The sequence below is a fragment of the Rosa rugosa genome, chromosome 3 (assembly GCF_958449725.1).
Source record: "Rosa rugosa chromosome 3, drRosRugo1.1, whole genome shotgun sequence".
NCBI classification, from domain to species: domain Eukaryota; kingdom Viridiplantae; phylum Streptophyta; class Magnoliopsida; order Rosales; family Rosaceae; genus Rosa; species Rosa rugosa.
Window position 1 is genome coordinate 57,447,042 of NC_084822.1, and position 21,355 is coordinate 57,468,396.

The 21,355-nt window shown below is 37.7% G+C and overlaps 2 protein-coding genes, 1 long non-coding RNA gene and 1 pseudogene across 6 annotated transcripts; 1 reads left to right on the plus strand and 3 right to left on the minus strand.

The window, feature by feature from the left end:
• Positions 1–2,955: 2,955 nt before the first annotated feature.
• LOC133738432 (K(+) efflux antiporter 6) lies at positions 2,956–10,048 on the minus strand. Of its 3 annotated transcripts, none has more exons than XM_062165972.1 (20): positions 9,448–10,048; positions 9,220–9,263; positions 8,848–8,906; positions 8,617–8,695; positions 8,466–8,527; positions 8,301–8,376; positions 8,111–8,185; positions 7,570–7,641; positions 7,340–7,423; positions 6,336–6,404; positions 6,126–6,203; positions 5,925–6,013; positions 5,424–5,520; positions 5,274–5,327; positions 4,846–4,941; positions 4,179–4,367; positions 4,017–4,094; positions 3,822–3,866; positions 3,640–3,729; positions 2,956–3,531 (listed from the first exon to the last, which is right to left on the minus strand). In XM_062165972.1, the coding sequence occupies exons 1-20, from the start codon at positions 9,686–9,688 to the stop codon at positions 3,448–3,450; spliced, it is 1,761 nt and encodes a 586-aa protein (XP_062021956.1). In that variant the 5' UTR covers positions 9,689–10,048; the 3' UTR covers positions 2,956–3,447. The 3 variants fall into 3 exon arrangements, with proteins under 3 accessions (XP_062021956.1, XP_062021954.1, XP_062021957.1); XM_062165970.1 differs by having other exon boundaries at positions 8,617–8,704; positions 9,448–10,047; XM_062165973.1 differs by lacking the exon at positions 7,340–7,423 and having other exon boundaries at positions 8,617–8,704.
• Positions 10,049–11,073: 1,025 nt separating this feature from the next.
• On the minus strand, positions 11,074–14,479 carry LOC133736811 (histone deacetylase 2). 2 transcript variants are annotated; one of them, XM_062164406.1, is made up of 13 exons: positions 14,189–14,478; positions 14,061–14,116; positions 13,856–13,973; positions 13,695–13,757; positions 13,464–13,532; positions 13,218–13,384; positions 13,057–13,121; positions 12,914–12,960; positions 12,551–12,595; positions 12,397–12,447; positions 12,168–12,254; positions 11,971–12,058; positions 11,074–11,752 (listed from the first exon to the last, which is right to left on the minus strand). In XM_062164406.1, exons 1-13 carry the CDS (start codon positions 14,423–14,425, stop codon positions 11,652–11,654), a joined length of 1,194 nt encoding a protein of 397 aa, XP_062020390.1. In that variant the 5' UTR covers positions 14,426–14,478; the 3' UTR covers positions 11,074–11,651. The 2 variants fall into 2 exon arrangements, 1 of the variants encoding a protein (XP_062020390.1); XR_009859752.1 differs by having other exon boundaries at positions 11,697–11,752; positions 11,971–12,053; positions 14,189–14,479.
• A 1,545-nt stretch (positions 14,480–16,024) lies between these two features.
• LOC133736693 (1-aminocyclopropane-1-carboxylate oxidase homolog 11-like) lies at positions 16,025–19,510 on the plus strand (annotated as a pseudogene).
• Positions 19,511–20,086: 576 nt separating this feature from the next.
• LOC133736868 (uncharacterized) lies at positions 20,087–20,430 on the minus strand. The gene is made up of 3 exons (XR_009859763.1): positions 20,395–20,430; positions 20,269–20,324; positions 20,087–20,200 (listed from the first exon to the last, which is right to left on the minus strand). It is a non-coding gene; the product is annotated as an uncharacterized LOC133736868 (long non-coding RNA).
• Between the last annotated feature and the right edge of the window lie 925 nt (positions 20,431–21,355).

Below are 21,355 nucleotides of genomic sequence, written 5' to 3' on the forward strand. Positions count from 1 at the left end.
CTGATTTTGTTTGCCCAGAGGGGTTTGATGATTTTGATCAAAGTTCATCTTCACTGATGGTTTTACACCCAATCTGATTTTGTTATGAGATGTCGTTATCATGATGAGTGCTGCAACCAAATTCCTAAAAAGACTTGTCCCTTAGGTTCACATCCAATATTGTTTCAAACGTACCCTATATTTAAGTGTGTTGTGCTTCATTTCAATCAATATCCAATATATATTTCTGGATGAAAGATAAAAAGGTATCCGACGTCACTCGAAACTAGTTAAATTTGAAAAATGGAAATTTTCAATTTTGGCATTCTCTAAAAATGTTAAAAATGGTGGATCCGTTGTCATTTATTCTTCATCCATGCACACTACCTAACTACTTAAACGAAATTAATATCGATCGAGCTGGGTACTGATACACACTGGCAGATGCACACTAAGGCCTCGTTTGGTTTGCAGAAAGGAAATTGGTTTCTTGGCCTTTTCTATGAGCATGAAAAACTAAATTTCCCACTAGTTTCCCTTCCAATGTTTGGGAATGTCAGGAAAGTAATCTGAAAATGTATTTTACTTTCATTTCCAATGTTTGTTTTGTGCATGAATAGGAAAGTAAGCAACATCAAATTTTCAATAGTATCCTTAATATAAAAAATAAACACTTCAAGATTCAAAATTTTCTTGGATAAATTGATAATAATAATATTCAAAATAATATTAAAAATAGGCAATTAGTGCAATTGTAGAAGAGAAAGTGAATCCCATGGGGTGTGTGAGTTGTTAATTAGCTATTATTCTTATATTTCTAATTAATTCATAGCAAAAGTGAATTCTTGAATTCACGACCGATTATGCTTTTTCTTTCTTTCTTTCTTTCCAGCAGTACCACATATGATTGAATTACTAACTATTAGGGTTCTAATGCTCTTCTAATTTGTTTTTTTAGTTCCTTATTGTGCTAAAAGATTGAATTATTAATGAATTTTCTTTTTTAGTGCATGAAATTTGAAGATATCTATAGATTCGTAATTTATTTTGGCTCAACTCTTGTTTTTCTATGAGTATTTATTTATTTATTTATTTTGCTTATAACTGATTGTGTGGAAAATGCATTATTGAAAATCTTTCTTTTTAAATGCTAGGAAATGTACTAATTGAAGCCTTGTTTCATTCATTGAAATTTTAATTTATAGTCGTCTCATCTTTTTTCACTCCCAAGAATATAAAATCATGCGTCCGCAACTGCTGAGTGCTGATACAACACATGTATTAGTTTCTCTCACTGTGCATGAGGCCGCTAGGATTGCATTTTGAAGCCATGCAAATTTGGGCACATCAATCTCTTACTGGAGTAAGTGGGTTCATGTTAACTCAAATTTGAGCATTTGGTTAAGATCCCAAAATAAAAGCTGTAATTTCGACAGTGACGTCGTCGTTCCATTACTGCGTTTAGAGTTGATGGAGTAAAATCTAAGTTGAGAGCATATTATCACAGGACATAAGGTAGCAATTAATCAGAATAATTTTTCGGTTGTTGAGGACCTGAGGATCTGAGCTGCCGTATTTACTCCACCATCTAATCTTTGGGAATTTTTGTGGCTGCAACCAAAAGATTCATCAAATTTTTCATAACGGGAATCATGTATGACGTATACCTATAGCTCGAAGCTGGGATCAATAAGCCATCATCAATACCAGCAGGCAGCAGTTAATAGTTTTACCCAGAAAGAGAAATGCAGAACCGCGGTATGCACGTCGACTGGAGCGAGATCCAATTATTGAAACGCAGATAAGTAATATAAAGCTGTGGTGTACTGATAATTTGATAGAATTACATTGTCCGACAAAACCCAAAAAAAAGAAAGAAGTGAATGATCGTAGCCTCGTAGGACCTGATAGACCTGGTATGGTACCATCTAGTGGGTGGTCCTCGTAAATTGTCTAATTATGTCTATAGTAGCAGCAGCTATCCATGCCTAGCGGCGGAACTAGGATTTATAACTGGGGGCGGGGGGGGGGGGGGGGTCGGGATATAAGCTAAGTTTGAGCATATGCCAGTAATTTTTTATACTATTATTATTTTGAAAAATCTTGAGAACTATATATAGTATTATAGATAAATTATTCGTCTACACATAAAAACTATATATTGACTGAGTAGGTACACTATAATTTGAAAAAAAATAAGTGAAAAATAACCAACCAAGAGTTTATTATTTGTTAAGTTTGCTATTATTGTTATTTATTAAGTTTACTCATGTGGTTAATTGTAGGTTTCCTTCATAGTAACCAGTATGTGAGCTCATAAATGTTTAAGGGGATTCATTACCAGTTTCTTTGTTTATTTCGTACTAGTTAGCTATCTAATTAATATGGGTATGTGTTGGAATCGTAGGGGGGGGGGGGGGGGGGGTCTGGACCCCTTCAAACCCTCAAATAGTTCCGCCCCTGAGTATGTACATACTGATTTCTAAAGTTGCAGTGCATCAAGTGCATGCAAGAAACTTGATGATGGTTTAACCATTATATTTCGGCTTTAATTTAAATTTTGAATTACCGTGGGGACAATTAGGCCGATGAATAGTTTGTCGGAAATTAGTTTAAACATGAGAACACGTTTTCCTAAAAAAAAAAAAAAAAAACACTTCACAATTCACTGTCTCACCTTTTCTCCTTTCCTGTGACCACTGATGTACAGTGTCCTCAGATAATAAACTCTTACCATAAAATCTCTCCCATGCCATACAAACTGGGTTATGAGCTTATTAAAAAAGAAAAAAGAAAAAAGGAAAAAGAACCTTCACAAGTCACCGTCTTACCTTTTTCTCCCTTCCTGTAACCACTAATGTACAGTGTCGTTAGATAATAAACTCTACCATAAAATCTCTCCCATGGTCATTGGTTATCATTTCATCATTTGGATGAAAGAATGATGAGGACCTGAGTCAAAGTGCCATGTAGAGGGAAGAAGCAAAGAAAACTCATTTAATATAGTGCTGTACCTTTACAATTTGAGCATATGAAGAAAAAGACAAGGCGGAGGAGGTATAATACAGGCATTACTTGATATACTCAAAATTCTACACTTTCTGGGTTAAACAGACAATATGAATTACAATGTCAGTTCAAATTACAGGACAGAAAACTATGATACAACTCCAAAGAATTAAGTCACAGTGGCAAAGAATGGGGTTCTTATAGGTAAAGCATCATGTGTCACTTCTTTCAGCAGTTAGATGGTCTCTTTCATGTTCTTCCATTACTGAGGATCGATTTGAAATGTTGATTAGGCCAGTAATGTTAAACAGAAATTACTCCAGAATAGCTTTGTGTGAGAAGTAGAGAAAATAGTTTACTCTTTTTATCAATGCCACAAGCACCACTCCAAAACGTGGCTGGAGTAAAAGATGTTGGGTAAGCTGGAGATCGCCTTTACAGTTTCCTTTATACATTGGATCATGAATCATGTGATTCCCGGACCATCAAAATAACACGCTGTTTACCACTATCCGTACGCAGGTTGTCTCCCTTAAATCCAATCTGAAGTCAACAGACATATGTAAGATACCTCTAGACAAGGCTGGGAATACGAGGGTAGCAAAGGTAACCTTTCCTAATCTCAATGGGAACAATTCCTAAATCATTTACCTCAACAGCACCGTCTGGAGGGAACCACCTCAAAAGTACACCAAGATGCACTAAACCAGGGATTAGCTTGAATAGAAAAGGAGTGGTCACCTGCAAAAGCATTTCAGGAAATGTTTCAGTTAGAAAATGTTCAAGGCTGGCCGGGTACATACACAGACCACAGAATGAAGATTATATCCTACCAGACTAAGTGCTGTGGTTCCAAGCAGCAGCAGATATAATTTCCCCTGAAAACAGTCAAAGTTTCAGCACAACCAACTCATAAATATCTTACATATATGCTACAAGGTAGATGTTTAAGAGATTTAGAGGTACTGTGGCCATAAGTTATTTAGGAGGACATCAATTATTGCGGAAACTCCAATGGTAGCACTAACCTCGACTAGATGGAGATTAGAGGCACGACTTAAAAGAACAAAAGCAAATTCGCCTATCTGTGCTAGAGATATTCCAACCTATTCAAATACACAATCCAACAACTGTCAATAACTGAATTACTAGAAAGAAGCAATATCAATGCAACTGGAAATCCAACTTACTAGGAATGATGTTTTGTTGTTGTATCCGAATCCCTTGACAACCATGGTTATAATAATTGTTTTTATGATGATAACTAAGATGACAGACGCGAGTAATATATCAACATGATTCCAGAGAAACTGAACATGAATCAGCATCCCAATGCTGGCAAGGAAAAGGGCAGCAAAAAGGTTGCGAATGGGTTCAATCTGCAAAATTAACAGGCTTGAGCACTCTCAACTTTGTGAGAAAGAATCTATCATGCATAGAAGAATGAGAAAAGTGATTGATGTAATGATTCTGATACTGTAGATTGAATAACATGCAATGCTAGAATTAATTATATTTATCTCATAAATCATAAAAGCAAATGGAACCAATGTTTAATATTGTTCTAGTATCTTTTTGGACATTCTAGTGCGTACTTAATAACTGCTTGTCTGGTTGACAAATCCCACCAACAGAATCAAGTAAAAACCACCAAACTTTCAGTGATTACACTTGTAGAAAACTGCACTCTCCCTACCTAAAGGCCTATTGCAGAAGATATCGAACATAAGTAAAGAATGATAAAACTCTTCTGCTATTCATGATTAGTTGCATGCATGTTTCTTGAGCTACAGGAAGAAGGTACATATCCCAAAGAATATCATCTGCAATTCTGCATGAATATATACAGAGCCTTACTTGTTCTAGTGTATGTTGAGCAAGATCAGTTGTTGATATCATAACTCCTGCGGCAAAGGAACCCAGTTCCAGACTTAATCCCAGCTTGTCACTACACTGAAATTTTAAAAACATTCAGGACTAGCATCTGACATGCATGTCTGCAAGTTGTATCTTACGCCATTTTTGACTAAGTGATGGGATGCACGAGGACATGACTCTATTAACCAAATGCTGGAGATCTATTAATAGTGCAATGGACAGAATCAAGTTTGATGACGAACCGGGATAACAAGATATACAGGGTAATATTGAAGAACTTTCGCGAACAAGTTTAATTTAGCAGCGGTGATCGATGCATATAGTTCTTTTTTATACATGATGGAGGAAAATTAGAATCCTGCTCAAGCGGAGGAATAATGCCAGATACTATGTGAGGGAAAACATACCCAGGCTACAAGCAAGCAGAATGCGACTGATGCCAACTGGTAGAGTTCATTGGTCTGCATATACAAACTTAAATTAGAGTCATAACCAAACTAACAATTTAGCTTGCAGACATCCAGCAAGCCTCTAGAACAAAGAAAAGAGAATGGTACCTGTGAAGATAAGCTTATCATCAGTTTAAGTAACCAGGGAACACAAGTACGAGATGATATAGAAAGAACAGCCAAAAATGTAATCAACATCACCATCCTGGATAAATGAAGAAATAAGATGTCAAAAATTTATGGTCACCAATTTCGTCATTTTATAGAGAAAAACAGGAAACTTTGCAAATATCCTAACTCTACAAGAATTTGGTTACTATCCACTTTTTTTATATGGTGAAATAGAATATTCATAAAAAAATTTAAAAAAAAAAAAAAAAAGGACCAACTCCTATATCCTATATGAGAAAACATAATGGGAGACGAAACAATAATGTTCATTTTGTGCCTCAGGAGATTTCAACATCAAGGTAAGATACCGTGGAGGGTATTTTGTAACAAATAGAATACCACTCATATGAGATAAATATATAACATTGAGTTTCAATACTATTACATGAGGATGAGGAGTAAAGACAAGTTGGGAAGACAGACACACAAACAACTCACAGCTTAGCCATAGACATTACTCCTTGAAAGATGCCAGAAGTCCCTCCCAGAACAGGAAGCAAAGCAAACAGCAAACCCACAGCACAATCCTGCAAAGCAAAATCTTGTCAAGGCACAATTAGAAGAGTGATAAGTGAGTGCTAAAAAGCAGTAACTCAGTACTCAAAGAGTCCACAGAAAGAATATGTAAAACCAACACACCTGCAGAATAAGGGTGCCAATGGTGACTTGACCGTGAAGCGCATTAGTGGAGTTTTTTTCCATCAAAAATTTTAACACCTTGAGCCAAAAAAAAGGGGGGGGAGGACCTTAGCATGAAAACAATATGCATCCAAAAAATAAAGAGTGAATGTGGGTGTGCAAATCTTTGTGGATGTAGACATGGCATGAAGCAGGTTTGTGTTAGTTTACCACTGCTGTTGAAGACATAGAAAGGAACACGCCAACGAATACCCCCTCAGAAATTTTACCACCACATAACTGCAAACAGCATCCAATCAGAACTGCAGCATTGAGAATGAGAAACATTGTATAACACAGTCTACATTAGCAAAAGCTATGGCTTCACAGTCAATGTCAAGAATAGTTATCGGAAGCAGACCAGTCCAACAACCGAACATAGAAAACCAAAATAACAATGAGCGGTAGGATACAACTAGAAAGACTGGATATCAAGATGCAAGAGCAGAATAGAGGCCTCTACCAGTCAACTTCATGTGCTATCATTCCACGACTACTGGCAACTTCAGTTAAAGCCTATACTAGTTACAAATGAACAATAGGATACGACATAGAAAGGCTAAGAATGTAAAGATGCAAGCAGAATAGAGGCCTATACTAGTCCAATTTCATGTGGAAGTTCCACCACTACCAGCAACTTCAATTAAGGCCTATATGGAAAAGGGTGTCTTGGGATAGTGTATGTCCTCTCCACAAATATTGCACCTCTCACCCTCCACAACAGAAGAATAGCTAATGGTACTCCACCCTATTAGTTTTAAGGACTCAGATGCTAAATCATAGTGTGATATGTTATAACTGTCACTCAGTATAAACCCGAGCAGAGTCAAAATAGTTGGAGGAATAAAGAACTAAGAAGTATTAATCTACAGCACCATTATAAGAGGAAAACAACGAGGAGCCAAATTAAGCTAGAGTGAATGGAATATATGCTGTATAATGTAAGAGTGCATACTCATTATAAAGGGCATCCCATCAATTTTTTTACTCAATTCTTTTCCATAACTATGCCAGGCCTTATTCTAGCTTGTACTTTTATAATTTTATCTATTCCTCTAATTTCAAATGGAATTTGCAATGGCCAAAACTTCAGGTGAATGAAGGTTGGAAATGTAAAATAATCATAAGCAAGCACAAACTTTAAGGGTAGTTCTGTAAAGCATTAGTAGACATACTGAGGCTGTAATACCACACAGGCACATAAATAGGAAAATTTGCAGCAGGCCTCCCGGAACAGCAACTGCTCGAACAACTCGAAGCTAAAATTGAGATGCATCAATTTGACTAATTGTACTGGTAATAAGAACATGAAAACTGGAGAGAGAGAGAGAGAGAGAGAGAGAGAGAGAGAGAGAGAGAGAGAGAGAGAGAGAGAGAGAGAGAGAGAGAGGGAGAGATTATCTACCTTTGTTGTGGAGAACTCTAAGCCCAAAGCAAAAAGAAGAAAGATCACCCCAAACTGAGCTACAGTTTCAACCTGCATCCATAAAAATGGATAAGACACATGAAGCTATTTTAAATAAGAGGTATATGTTAACGAACTAAATTCTAGAAAGAATGAAACAATTTCAATCTCTACATATAAAATAATCCCAGTTAGTGTTTCTTACACGAGGCATACTCAATATGCCTCACCAAGAACATTTTATTCTTCTACAAGACAACCGACTTATAGTGTCTGAGCCTCTGAAAAAGTGCTAGTATCATCTTAAATGAGTATTAGAAATGTTTCCTTCTTTCAATAAGTGAATATGAAATCCAATATGAATTGACTGTTAGTATTTCTTGCTTTCCATAATTATCACTCACTTTTACACATGTATAGATCAATTGACCAAAACAGTTACGCATTCAACATCATAACATAGAAACCACTGTATAAAAGAATATAGCACGCTACACCGATAAAGAAGTTTCTGGATAGCAAATTTGTATGTTAAACATACTTGAACCATTTCACTGACAAAGTTGAACCCTCCAGGTCCAATAACAGATCCAGCTAGCAAATATCCAGAGATAACCTGCAGAGGTATAAATCAAAGTAAGACAATAAAAAACTTTAAGTATGATAGTCACATTTATATAGATATTCTATTATAAGTTTACAAATGTATGTCTATTTATGTATGCACAGACCGGTTGTCCAGCACAAGCAAAAGCAATGCCACCACAGGTTGCAGATACAATAACCACGACGAGATCTGATATCAGTCTAGAATCCAACAAGCAGAAGTATTCAAATCAGCTTTTCTAATGAATGACAATGAACTTAATGAAACTGTAACAAAACATTAAATTTACCTCAGGTCTAGCTGCAGCACTGGATATTTTGATTTAAAGTTCGATATTATAAAGACATTGTCCTGAAAATATAAATATAAAATAGTAACTTCACTTATAACCATGGTGACAAGTACCTGCAGTAGTTATATTTTCAATAAGGCAATCTTACCTTGCGATCTATGAGTGTTGGGGTCTCTTCTGCTCCATTATCATTATCCAGATTAAAAACATCATGTAGTTGAAACGACCTATTTAAGCTACAAAAAGATTCATCCAACTAACGATTTAGATAAACAAAGACGGGAACTATAAAGTGAACTGCATTACTCTAATGGGCATATTCAAGCAATCAGAAACTACATGAAAGATCTACAGAAAATAAATGAGAAGAAGCATATACTTTTCCTCTTTTGTCTCATTTTTCTTCGACTTAACTCTGGCAACTGTTTCCAGTGTTGCCTGTTCCAGACAAAAAGGGAGGGAGTATAGATTCATTTAGCAAACACTCGAGCTGAAAGAGATTCTTCAATCGATACGAAATATGGGAAAAATAATGAGCTTAGGAAGAATTACAATCATATCAAATTTGAAAATGAATCAAGCATATACCAATGAAAGGCAAAATAGATTATACTATATTGGTTCTAGTAAAAGATCTTGCCATATAAATTCTCGAACTTTGCGAATAAAACTAAATCAGATCTCCATTTTATGACTCTTTACTGTCGTAAACCACTATAAATGTAAAAATAAAACTAGTTTTAGCACCAACCTGTTGGCCGGCGACGCTGTTGTTAAAACTCCCAGGATCAGTAGCTGCAAGCAAAGCAAATCAATACAATCATACATTACGACCTAGAAGAAGTATTATTACGACTATAATTGCATTTCACAACTAAACATTGATCTGTTCCAAATGGAATTGAAATTTTCTTGTGTTTGTTTAGTTCAACTCAAACCCTAAGCGCAGAGAAAGAGAGAAGGTTGGGATCTAGGTGACCTTGATTCTGATCGTTCTCCTTGAACTCGTTCTCGAGGGCCTTGTCGATCATGTCAGCGAAGCTGCCTTCCTTGGGCTTGGAGAGCGAGACATTGGACTCGGTGGCGTTGAGGTTGAGGGGGAGGGGATCTGAGTCGTCGGCGAGAGGGTCGGCGACTGCGAGCGAGAGTGAGAGAAGCAAATCGGAGCTGAGAAGCAGCAGAGTTGAGATCAGAATCGCGAAACGGCTTCTTCTCAACATTTCAGGAGTCCGCCGCGAGATTAAGCGGTGAAAATTGCGACGGACGGTGACGCTCGCGGAGTGCCGAATCGTAGGTTTGGTGGAGGGAGTGGAGAAGAAGAAGAAGAAGAAGAAGAGGAGCAGTGGAGGGGAGTAACCAGAGTCAGGGGTACTGTGGTCAACTTGGAGTCATACACAGGCGTAAATCTTAGAGATTCAACAAATACAAAAACAAATGGTTTTTGTGAGATTCCGTCGGAAGTCGGTGGGAACGGTTAACGTGTATAATACCGGCGGGAAAGATTAACATTTATCGTTAAGGCTTGGACTGGAACCTGTTATGCTTTAGGCGTGTTGCCAATATCACTAAAATTATGATAAATACCACTTGGATTTGGTACATAAGCAATACAAGCTTGGCAAATTGAATAGGTTATTTTATGATCGGATTAATATAAGACAAAATTCTCACGATAAATTATTGTTTTTCAAATTGCACTTTTCAATTTGTGATCATTTTTCATACTAGTTGTTTGTTTATAAAATCTAAAATTTATAGTCATAAATAACACCTCATCTTGATTGATTAATTAATTAGTTTTGTGTTGGTCACATAGCGAGAGACCATTTGCGAGAAATTAGTAGTAAAGCTTACATGAATTATGTCAATGTACTTGCACTCTGATAAAAGTTTGATATGTAAAGAAAAGAGAGAAAAACAAAGAACAAAAATAACTTCACAACTACAAAATCATCCCCTTGTTGATCAAATTGGAATGAAGATCTAGCAAAACGATGCAAAGCATCGTCCCAAACGGCGGTAGTAGTATGGAACAAATTTTCTTAGAACACCGGCAACAAGAGTTGCTTCGAATGGGCATGGTGGAACGTTAATAAAAGGTCATAGCAAATTGAAATTGCAAATGGGATTTTTGGACAAAAATTAGCCGTTATTACAACCACGGAAGCCAGATACCAGGAATTATGTCATTTGTCTCCCAATTGATTTCAATAGTGATTGCCTCGGCCAAATTGTCATAGGACAATGACCTTATACTATTATAAGCACGCCTATAATTATTCTTTATTTGAGATAGACCCCATGGACAACTTGCCACCAGAACCACTATTGAGGGGATTACAACAGCCATGACAACCACAAAAGGAAGAAAGAACCCCATCACAGTTTACTCTTAGTTTCATTTGGAATGAATAACTACTAAAGTCAAATTTGATGATATTATACTTTCACGGTTTCACCTATATACAAAAACAAACAGATACGTCAAAGTAAGTTCTTACTTTTGTAGTTATCCCATTAGAAATGACAGTCGAAAGCTCTCTTGTTACCTGGAGGCGAGATATCTTATGATCAAGAAGGTTGACAACATTGGTAGTTGACCATCAAAACCCAACCCTAAAGTTCATATAACTGCACTGGGACATAAGTACGACAAATCTGGGATAATGATAATCAACACAGTTTCTGCACAACCCAACTGTTGTCAATATTCTCGACTGAGATGCTTCACCATCCAGGTTTGTATCCGATTCATTTTGGTTGGTGCAGTCTTAATCTCATATTTATGAGATAACGTCCCATACTCATACACTACCTCAACAGATTTAACTCCATGCTTGATCATTTGCAGCATTTCCACCAGTCACTTCATTAACAGGATTACCTGTATTTCGAGCTATCTATACCTAACATTCGAAGTCATTGATGTGCTTTGAGAAGTACCACTCCAATAGTACATTTTAGACAGAGAATCCCCACAGACACTAGGATGTCGCATCTCTTGGCCTGCTTCATGTAGTTACTATGCATCCTTGCTAATAATACATCTACTATCATACAACATCAATTACAACCAGAAGCTGCAAGCGTAGCCCATTTAAGATGCTGCATATGTGAAGCCTGAAGTTCATCTGTTGAAAGGCATGGACTCTAGGGTAGCCACATAGGATGTTGAGGGACATTTCATATAGAAGAAGTCTTTCTCCCCATATCAATCAGGGATTTGTTTGAGAGATTGGCTATCGAGTCTGCGATAACTCTTGCACTAGACTTCATGTAACCACCTGAGACATAGAAAATCTGGATTAAGTAATAAAGGAAACTAAAAAATGATGCAACCTATGTGACCACAGCTACAGTCAGCTAGAGTTGTCACAACATTCAGTTGGCATTAACTTATAACATAGCTATGGTGATCACTTTCACATTGCAAAGTGTGAAGTTATCATGATTGACTGACACTGATTGGTCATATTACTAGCAGAGAACAAATTGATCGCACCTGATGTGAGCATGACAATGGGAACATTCCTCTCGAGAGCAAACCTGAAGACTTTCTCATCCCTATGAGTTATCCCATCAGGACTGATCTACATAAGCAAGCCACATAAACACAGATCACATTTGCAATTCATATATCATAGTCATGGCTGCAAGTGATATTCTCGAAGACTGAAAGAGATCAGAGAAAGATGTTACCTTCAACCTGCCCAGAGGATCGCCATCTAGAATATCAGTTCCAGCATTGTAGACTATCAACTCAGGAGCAAAATTATGAGCAGCAACCTAACATTCATATCAAGTTCTTGAGTTCACATGGAAGTACTTTTAATCAAATAAGATACATAACTAAACAGTTTCTAGAAGAAAAACTATTGCTAAAGATTGTCAGATAAAAGACGGCAGCACATGACTTGTAAGTATATACCTCAAGAGCTTCATCTAACTTTCTCAAGTACTCGGCTGTTGTAGTGCCACTCTGTTTAAATTATAAAAAAAAAAAAAAAAAAAAGGATTATTTACACAAAGCCATGGACAAAACAACTACAATCTGACATGATGATGGGATAATGAAGGCTCACCGCTACTTCAATCCTCTGATCAATGAATGTCCTTGCTTCATAATCCTAAAGAAGAGACCATTAAGGAAAAAAAGGCGTGTTCATGAGACCAATAGCATAATTCAAAACCTCAATAAGAAAACACTATAGATTGAGGCTGATCAATCAAAAAGAGCAAGAAGCAAATATGAAGTGAAAGGGCAACAACGGGAGACACCAGGGAAAGTTTGCCTTTTCCCTACCACAATGCCTAAAAAAGCCTGTCCTTACCAGCAGCAGATCAAGCTACTTAGCTGTTAACAACTTGCATCTCAAAATAGACCAGAATAAAATTAAGAGTTTCTTGGGGAAACCCATTGCATGATGCTGAGGCAGAAAACTTACAAATGGATATATTCCAGGGTTGTACATATCCAGGATATAGACTCGACCTGTTATTAAAAAAAAATGACATTTAAGTACTTATAAGAGATTAAGAGCTGCTGATCAAGTCAAACAATGCTCTGAGGACAAAAAGGTAAACATACTGTCATTGGCAAAATCTGTTTCATGGCCATTTCCTTGATGTGCATCAAGATCAATAATCATCACCCTGCATATACAGATAATGAGTGAGAGTTAGTTTTTGAATTAAACTCAAAACCTAACTTATAATGCAACTATTCATCTGATGTGAAATAGTTAGTACCTTGATATGTTTAACCGCACAAAGGCAAAATGTATGCAAAGAGAAATATCAGCATAAGCACAGAATCCACCTCCTTTTCCCCCACAACAATGATGAAACCCTCCTCCCACATTGATGGCCCATCCTCGTTCTTTTGCAAGCTTGGCAGCCAAGATAGTTCCCCCCACCTGCAGTAGTAAATCCTTTCTTCCCTTTCTAGTATAAAAAAGAACTAAAAAAAGAAACACAAGATGGATGATGAATTACCTGGTTGCGAAATGGACTGAGAACTTTCTGCTGCACGAGGCAATTCGGAAATAGGGCAACAGGAGGTACCTTAAACAAAGTAGATGAAACAAATAGGTCATAATCTTCATAGCGTAATTCGAAACTAACAAACATCATTAGAAACCATTGATCCTTATCCAAAGCTGTCAGTAATGAGTATAACTAAGAATGCTAAATCTACAAAACCATAGTCCATTAGAAGGCATTTACCTCAATTATCATAGCAACATCTGCACTTTTCTTTAGACTATTCAAGTATGCTTCTGTATGCACCTGCTCAAAGTTACCAATAGCAAGTAAATCTAGCTTAAAGTTACTGATAAGCATCCACACACAAAAGTTCAAATGAATATTAGAATATATATTTATACCACAAGAAGATCCTCCTTTGTAGCTTCCTTTGGCTCTACAATGCAATTTTTGTCCACAACATCATCCATGGACAGGAATCTACATATCCGACCCCATTTAGCCGAATCGAACGGGTGCCTGTATCGGCATCGAAGTCAATACCAATTCCACTCAAAGAATTAAATTCAAACAAAAACAGAAGAAGATTAAATTACGATCACTTACAGCTTCTCAATGCCGAGAAATGCGATATCATACGTCGAAGAGTAAATCAACGGCACCTGATCGGCGAAATTTCTCAGATTCCGAAATGTAAACTTGAAAGCACAGACGAATTTAGATACTGGTTTTACCTTGGAGCTCGGGACGTCGAGGTAGAGCTTGCTGGAGAGAATACGGCTGCGTCTGAGAGATTCGGTGTCGTTTTCCGGTGGTGCAGCAAACGACATCGTTCCGGAGCGAGTTCTTGAGCGGCGGAGTTTGCGGTAGAGAGAGTGAGAGAGTTTGACGGTGGCGGCGAAGGTGAGGACTATGACTATGACTCGGTTCCGAGTCGAACCGGTCCACATCGAAATGACTCGGTTGCTCATATTCGCGTTGGGGAAAAGGAAAAGGGGATTGGATGGGGGAAATAAAAGCTAAGCGCCTTGGAGGCACGTTGAGGAAGCGATTATAATCCGACGGCTGCGGGACCGAAAATTTGGCGCGATTTGGGCGGGTAGTTTGAACGCGCCAAACGACGAGTGGATCGGTGAAAATATCTTTTCTTTTTACTTTTCCTATATATTCGGATAAAACTGTTGCTTTACTGAGGAGTCAGGACAGATTCTATGACACGAATCCATGATGGATTATCCATCCCGTATATAGGCTTCTATGATTTGGCGGGTTTAGTTGGTCTTTGTTTATTTCAAAGTTGAACCACCCCAAATGGGTTGGACTGGATTTAGTGGATTGGGTTTTTCCCTGGTCTTTTGAAATCTTAAGATCAAGGAGCAAAGCAAGCTCGAAAGCCCAGCCCACAAACTAAAACTTTGAAAATTGAATTACATATAAATACACGTAAAAAATTAGAAGGTCAAGATTGATGATTGATGAAGTGACACATGTCACGTCATCTGAGATATCAAATTAGCTAAAGAAATTTAGAATATTCCATAATTCACTAATTATTTCATTTATTTTATTAATGTCTAATTCGTTCTAGTCTTTTGCTGGGTTGCTTAATAAAATGTTATTGTAATGGGTACAATAACGACCATGAGGTCCATGTGAATTAATCAATCATAGTGCTGGAATGAATATGATGGTTCACATACAATAGAGTGTATACACACACATATAGTTTTTTGTACTCGATCATGAGGTCCATGTGGTCTACAAATTAATCAATAATAGTGCTAGAATGAATATGATGGTTCACGTACAATAAAGTCTACACACACATGCATATATATATATATATATATATATATATATATATATAGACCATGAGGTCCATGTGGTCTACAAATTAATCAGTAATAGTGCTAGAATGAATATGATGGTCACGTACAATAAAGTCCACACACACATATATAGGATCTTTTCACTGAAGGATGCCTTTTTTTTGGTCATTAATTAATTTGCAAAAGCAATTGATCAACATTCGTAAAAAAATTTGTAATTGATCAATACTCTCATCACTTAATAACCACAACTACAATTGGTGTGTGGTTTTATGGGGTTTCATATGTAGCCCTGGTACTTGTAGCTGAATTCTTTAAGTTCATATATATGTCTCCCTCTATTTGCATGAAATAAAGCTTTATAAATTACTGAATTTCTCTCTGTTTTCATTATTTCAGTCAGGATGGTAATAGAAAGTGAGGAAGAGAAGCTTCATCTTATCCTCTGAAATAAAGATTCGTTATTATTATTATTATTATTTTAAAAAGAAAGATTCGTTATTTGAATGAAGGGGTAAGTAAAGCTGAATATATATGTCTCAAGTTTACTGAAGGTTGAACTTAAATTTAATCACGACCTTGAATAAAAAATGAAGGCCAATTTAAAAAAAAAAAACTCCAGTGGGGCAGTGCCCCCCCCCAAAACTCGCCTCAATGTGCGTCCGCCCCCGGTTTCTCCCTTTATATGACGCAGCTAGCTACACTCATCTTCAACTTGCAAACTTGTTCTTGGCATGGTTAACAATCTAAACACCAAAACATGGCAGCAGTTGTGGATTGTGATCAGCGTGAGAAGGAGCTGAAAGAATTCGACAAAAGCAAAGCTGGCGTCAAAGGACTTGCAGACGCTGGGGTGACCAAGCTCCCAAGCATGTTCGTACACCCTCCTGAGAATCTACTTAACTCGTCATTCCCACAAGATGATGAGCAATATCAGAAACTTCGCAACCTGCAACTTCCGGTGATTGATCTCAGCGGTTTTGATAACAGCGAGAGGCGAAAAGAAATCATCACAGACATAAACAAAGCAGCTCAATCATGGGGCTTCTTTCAGTTGGTGAACCATGGAATTCCGCTTGGTCTTATGGAGGGGATCCAGAAAAGTATCCGAGGGTTCCATGAGCTACCCCAGAAGGAGAAGGTGAAGTGGTACTCGCGCGATTTTACGCAGAAGGTTAGGTTCTTCAGCAATTTTGATTTGAAGGTGTCGACGCCAGCTGCCTGGAGGGATACCTTGTCATGCAAGGTCCTGGAAGACCCAGAAAGCTTTGAAGCAATACCGCAAGTGTGCAGGTGATGTTGCGCTACTATATTCACTAAATTTGTTTACTCGATCGAGCATTACGTTTATTTATTTCTAATAAATAAGACATTGACATCATTTTGCAGACGAGAAGTAAGTGAGTATATGAAACACATCGATGGAGTGCAAGAGAAGTTATCCGAGTTATTTTCGGAAGCTTTAGGACTTAGTAGTGACTATCTTGCAAGCATAGGGTGCTTCAAATCGAGGTCATTGGCGTGCCACTATTAGGGCTGGGCTCGGTTCGGTACCGGAGCCTCCGGACTGATACCATGTACCGTACCAACTTAGATTGGTAGGCTAAAAACTATACCACTACCGGCCACAAAATCCTGTATACCGACTTCTCAGTAAACCGACTTAATTGGTTGGGTCGGTACGGTTCAGCCTCCAACCGAGCTTCTAATAGTCGCTGCTCATATTGACCCTCTGACTCAATTCGACAGTCGACAAGCATACACCCACCAAAAGAGAAGGAGAAGACACGATTGCAGACACTTGACGGGGCTTCGCTCCTTCAAACATCTATTTGATCACCATGTTTCTTAGGACTCCAAGACTCCGAACTCATATCAATACCCCAATTTCATATTCCATTATCATCTAGATCTACTTTCTTCAATAATCAACAGTTTCTGGGAGAATAAGAAAGTGGGTTTGCAGCTATTGATTAATTGATCCAATTAACCGAGTCAAGGCCAAGGTTAATTCTTAACTTCTTATCTTCAGATACAGATTCAATTACTTGTTGAATCTCACCTGGATTTCTCTCTCTAGCATGAAATGAAGTCCATCCTCACCTGCTTCTTCTTGGTTTTAATGGGTTGCTTCAATTTGGTTGGGCATTTTAATGGGTTGCTTCAATTTCCATTAGACTTCTTGTTTGCTGCTTCTTTTTCATCGATGAAGATCTGCATTTGGCCAAGAACAAGAGTATCAATTGGCCTGAGAAGCTTGATGTTTGAGATTTGAACTGAACCATTAGTTTTGGATTTGGGATTTGGTGAGGGAGAGGAATAATGGATCTGAATCATCTGGATGATGGAATCATGGAATGAATCGAGAGGATGATGGAATGAGTCATTGGATTGAATCGATGGCTGGATTGGTGATGTAGGACGAGAATGGACCCGATTCAATCAGAAAACCATAAAAGTAAAGAAGCGGCATAGAATCAAGAAAAGTGATTGGAAAATAGGTAACTCACGTGTAAAGAGGTTATTAGCTGCTGGAATATTCAAGAAAAATTGGTTTTGGACTTTTCGGGTTTCTCGTGCGAAAAGTCAGGTTTTGATTTTGAATCAGATTTGACTAACTTTTGGCCAGAATGTTCGTTTGAGACGCATCATACCTTTCTAGAATGGGAACGACGAGATCTTCAAGACTCACTTTAGTGAGCCCTAACAGATTTAGGCCAAAATATGTCGTTTTAATTATCCGATTCGGGATTTAATATTTTAGGCTAGTTTTGCATTCTTTTTATTTTAGGTTTTCTAGTTTGTTTTGTTTTTACCCATGGGCTTTAGGGTTCAATGTTAGTTGCCCTAGGGTTTTATTTCTCTTATTTAAGCAGCCGTATGTGGCTGCAGAACGCATCTTTTATCTTATTATCAATAAAATTGAGATTATTCTCTTTTTATCTCTGGTGGACTCCAGAACCCTTTTGCTTAGGTTTATTGCTGGTAAACCTAGTTATCAATCCGTCTGCGTCAATTGGATGGATTGAATTGATGGCTGGATTGGATTCTAGTGTTCTACTTTGAGTACTTTCTATGGTTCGATACTGAGAGAGAGGCGAGAGGCTGAGGGCTAAATTGAGAAACTAATCCAATCTGACCCCTTTAGGGGTTTGTAAGAAATATACTGTACGGTACGGTATACCGTATTTAGCTAAAAATTAATACTGTTACCGTACCGTTTACATGGATTTGGTTCAGTACAACCATACCGACACTTCGGTTACCGATGAAGTCAGCTACCAATTGCTTTGGTTCGGCTCGAATATGGCTGGTACGGTTCTTCTCGGCTGAAATTGCCAGCCCTAGCCACTATCACCCGATTTGCCCTGAACCCATTTGACTATGGGTGGATCAAGCATTCAGACCTCCCCTTTCTCACCTTGCTCCTTCAAGACGGTGTTGGCGGCCTACAAGTTCTTCATCAAAATGTTTGGATTGATGTTCCCCCCATGAAGGGAGCTTTGGTAGCAAATATTGCTGACATGATGCAGGCGGTGTAGCAGTGTTTGCTTAATGTAATTTTTATCATATATTGCTACTCGATCCTAATATAGGGTCATAGCTAGACATGCTTTTGATAATCATGTCTATGATTAACTTGCAACAAGTTGCTGCATGCTCATTAAGTCCTTATGGTACGTTATAGCTAGCTTTTCATTTTGCAGTGGAGAGTACTATAAATTTAGTCCCACCATTAGGATCATATATTCTGATTTTGATGTGGTACATGTAGCGTTGTTCTTATTTATTTTGCTTTGATTTGTGCAGGTTATTACAAATGGCAAGTTCAAGAGCGTGGAGCATAGAGTTTTGATGAAACCAACTGTAGAGCCTCGTATCTCAATTGCATGTTTTGTAAATACGGATGACCTCCAAAAATCATACGGGCCGATAAAAGAGCTTATATCGGAAACCAATCCACCGATTTATAGCGAAGTCAAATTCGGAGAACAAATAAAAAAATTATATAATTTATAAATGACATGAAAGGGCAATTGTGAACTTTGCATTCCATCAGGTTAGAGTACTGTACTGAATCCATGTTGGTGTACGACAATTATGTCGAAACTTGAAAGTTATATATGGACGTATGATTATGCTGTCATACTTATGTTTAATTTTCAATTCTTGTGTAATAGTGGAACTCTCTTTTTCTAAAGTTGGGTGTATGATGTGTTGAATCTTTCATTCACCAGAATAATAATAGTTGAGATCTTCTATTTGTGTACTAAATTTGGGTATCAAGTGAGGAATGTATGTGCTTGTATCCTAAACACAAAAACATTAAGCTTAAATATAAGAACTGAATGTATGCGGACGAATTCAACTGTTATGATGTTGTTTATGCATGTTTCGGACTATCTTGAAGATCCTGAGTTCTATTATGGAGGGCCTGGCCATCATCCCAAGTGCCCTCAATCACTACTTAAGCTAGCTGGTTATCTAGGTAGGACTTGTGCTTGATTTAGACCACTAGAGTGGCACCACTAGCACTAGGTGTAACAATGTTTTCTTTTTTCAATTATAATTTTTGTTTCGCAGTTCAAATTTGAATCCGTTATTCTCAAACATTATTCACTATTAAAGTATCATAATTTGACTCTATTGTAGCTGAAACTTGTTGGAATTGATCCAGGATTACGAATTTAAAGTTTATGATGGTTTTTAACCCGACACACACTCAAAAAGTGAACGAATCGATATCCAACTTAGACCATGAATTTATATGAATATTAGAATATTAGAATATATATACCACCTAGAAGATCTTCCTTTGTAGCTTCCTTTAGCTCTACAATCCAATTTTTGTCCGCAACATCATCCATGGACAGGAATCTACATATCCGACCCCATTTAGCCGAATCGAACGGGTGCCTGTATCGGTATCGAAGTCAATACCAATTCAATTTAAAAAAAAAGATGATTAAATTACGATCACTTACAGCTTCTCAATGCCGAGAAATGCGATATCATACGTCGAAGAGTAAATCAACGGCACCTAATCAGCGAAATTCTCAGATTCCGAAATGTAAACTTCAAAGCACAAACGAATTTAGATACTGGTTTACCTTGGAGCTCGGGACGTCGAGGCAAAGCTTGCTGGACCTGAGTGGCAAGAGTTCTTATAAGTTTTTACTTTCCAGATTATAATTTCTTCAGTGCGTCCAGACGCTTGGTCAAGCTTACTAGAGGGGGGAGATGTGGTGCGCTATGGCAGGCGTGATATAATAAGCATTTGGAAGCCAAGTCTTCCTGATTTTAGACTCTCATGTGATAGGATACGGCTGCGTCTGAGAGATTCGGTGTCGTTTTCCGGTGGAGCAGCAAACGACATCGTTCCGGAGCGAGTTCTTGAGCGGCGGAGTACAAGAGTGAGAGAGTTTGACGGTGGCGGCGAAGGTGAGGACTATGACTATGACTCGAAAATTTGGCGTGATTTGGGAAGGTAGTTTGAACGCGCCAAACGACGAGTGGGATCGGTGAAAATATCTTTTCTTTTTTCTTTTTCTATATATTCGGATAAAACTACTGCTTTACTGAGGAGTCATGACAGATTCTATGACACGTGTCCCGTATAGAGGCTTCTATGAATTGGCGGTTTATTAGTCGGTCTTTGTTAATTTCAAAGGTGAACCCCACCCCAAATGGGTTGGACTGGATTGGCCGATTGGGTTTCCCTTATTTACCTGGTCTTTTGAAATCTTAAGATCAAGGAGCAAAGCAAGCTCGAAAGCCCAGCCCATGAAATAAAACTATGAAAAATTATACATACTTCACTGGTGGACTTTGGTTGCATCAGTTCAATTTTTTTCTTTTTGGATACGAAAATACTATATATTAAGATAACCAGAAGCCCTGGGGGCATCCACTGTTTACAGAGTCAAAGAGCAGAGCTTTAGAAGCCTAAGCCAGATACATTGATCAATTCAATTTTTTGATACTAACCGCTAATGAATCGATGGGCTTTCGGTTTTTTATTTTTTTAAACCAAAACTTTGGTTTACCTGGATATTGGTTCAGATTAGCCAT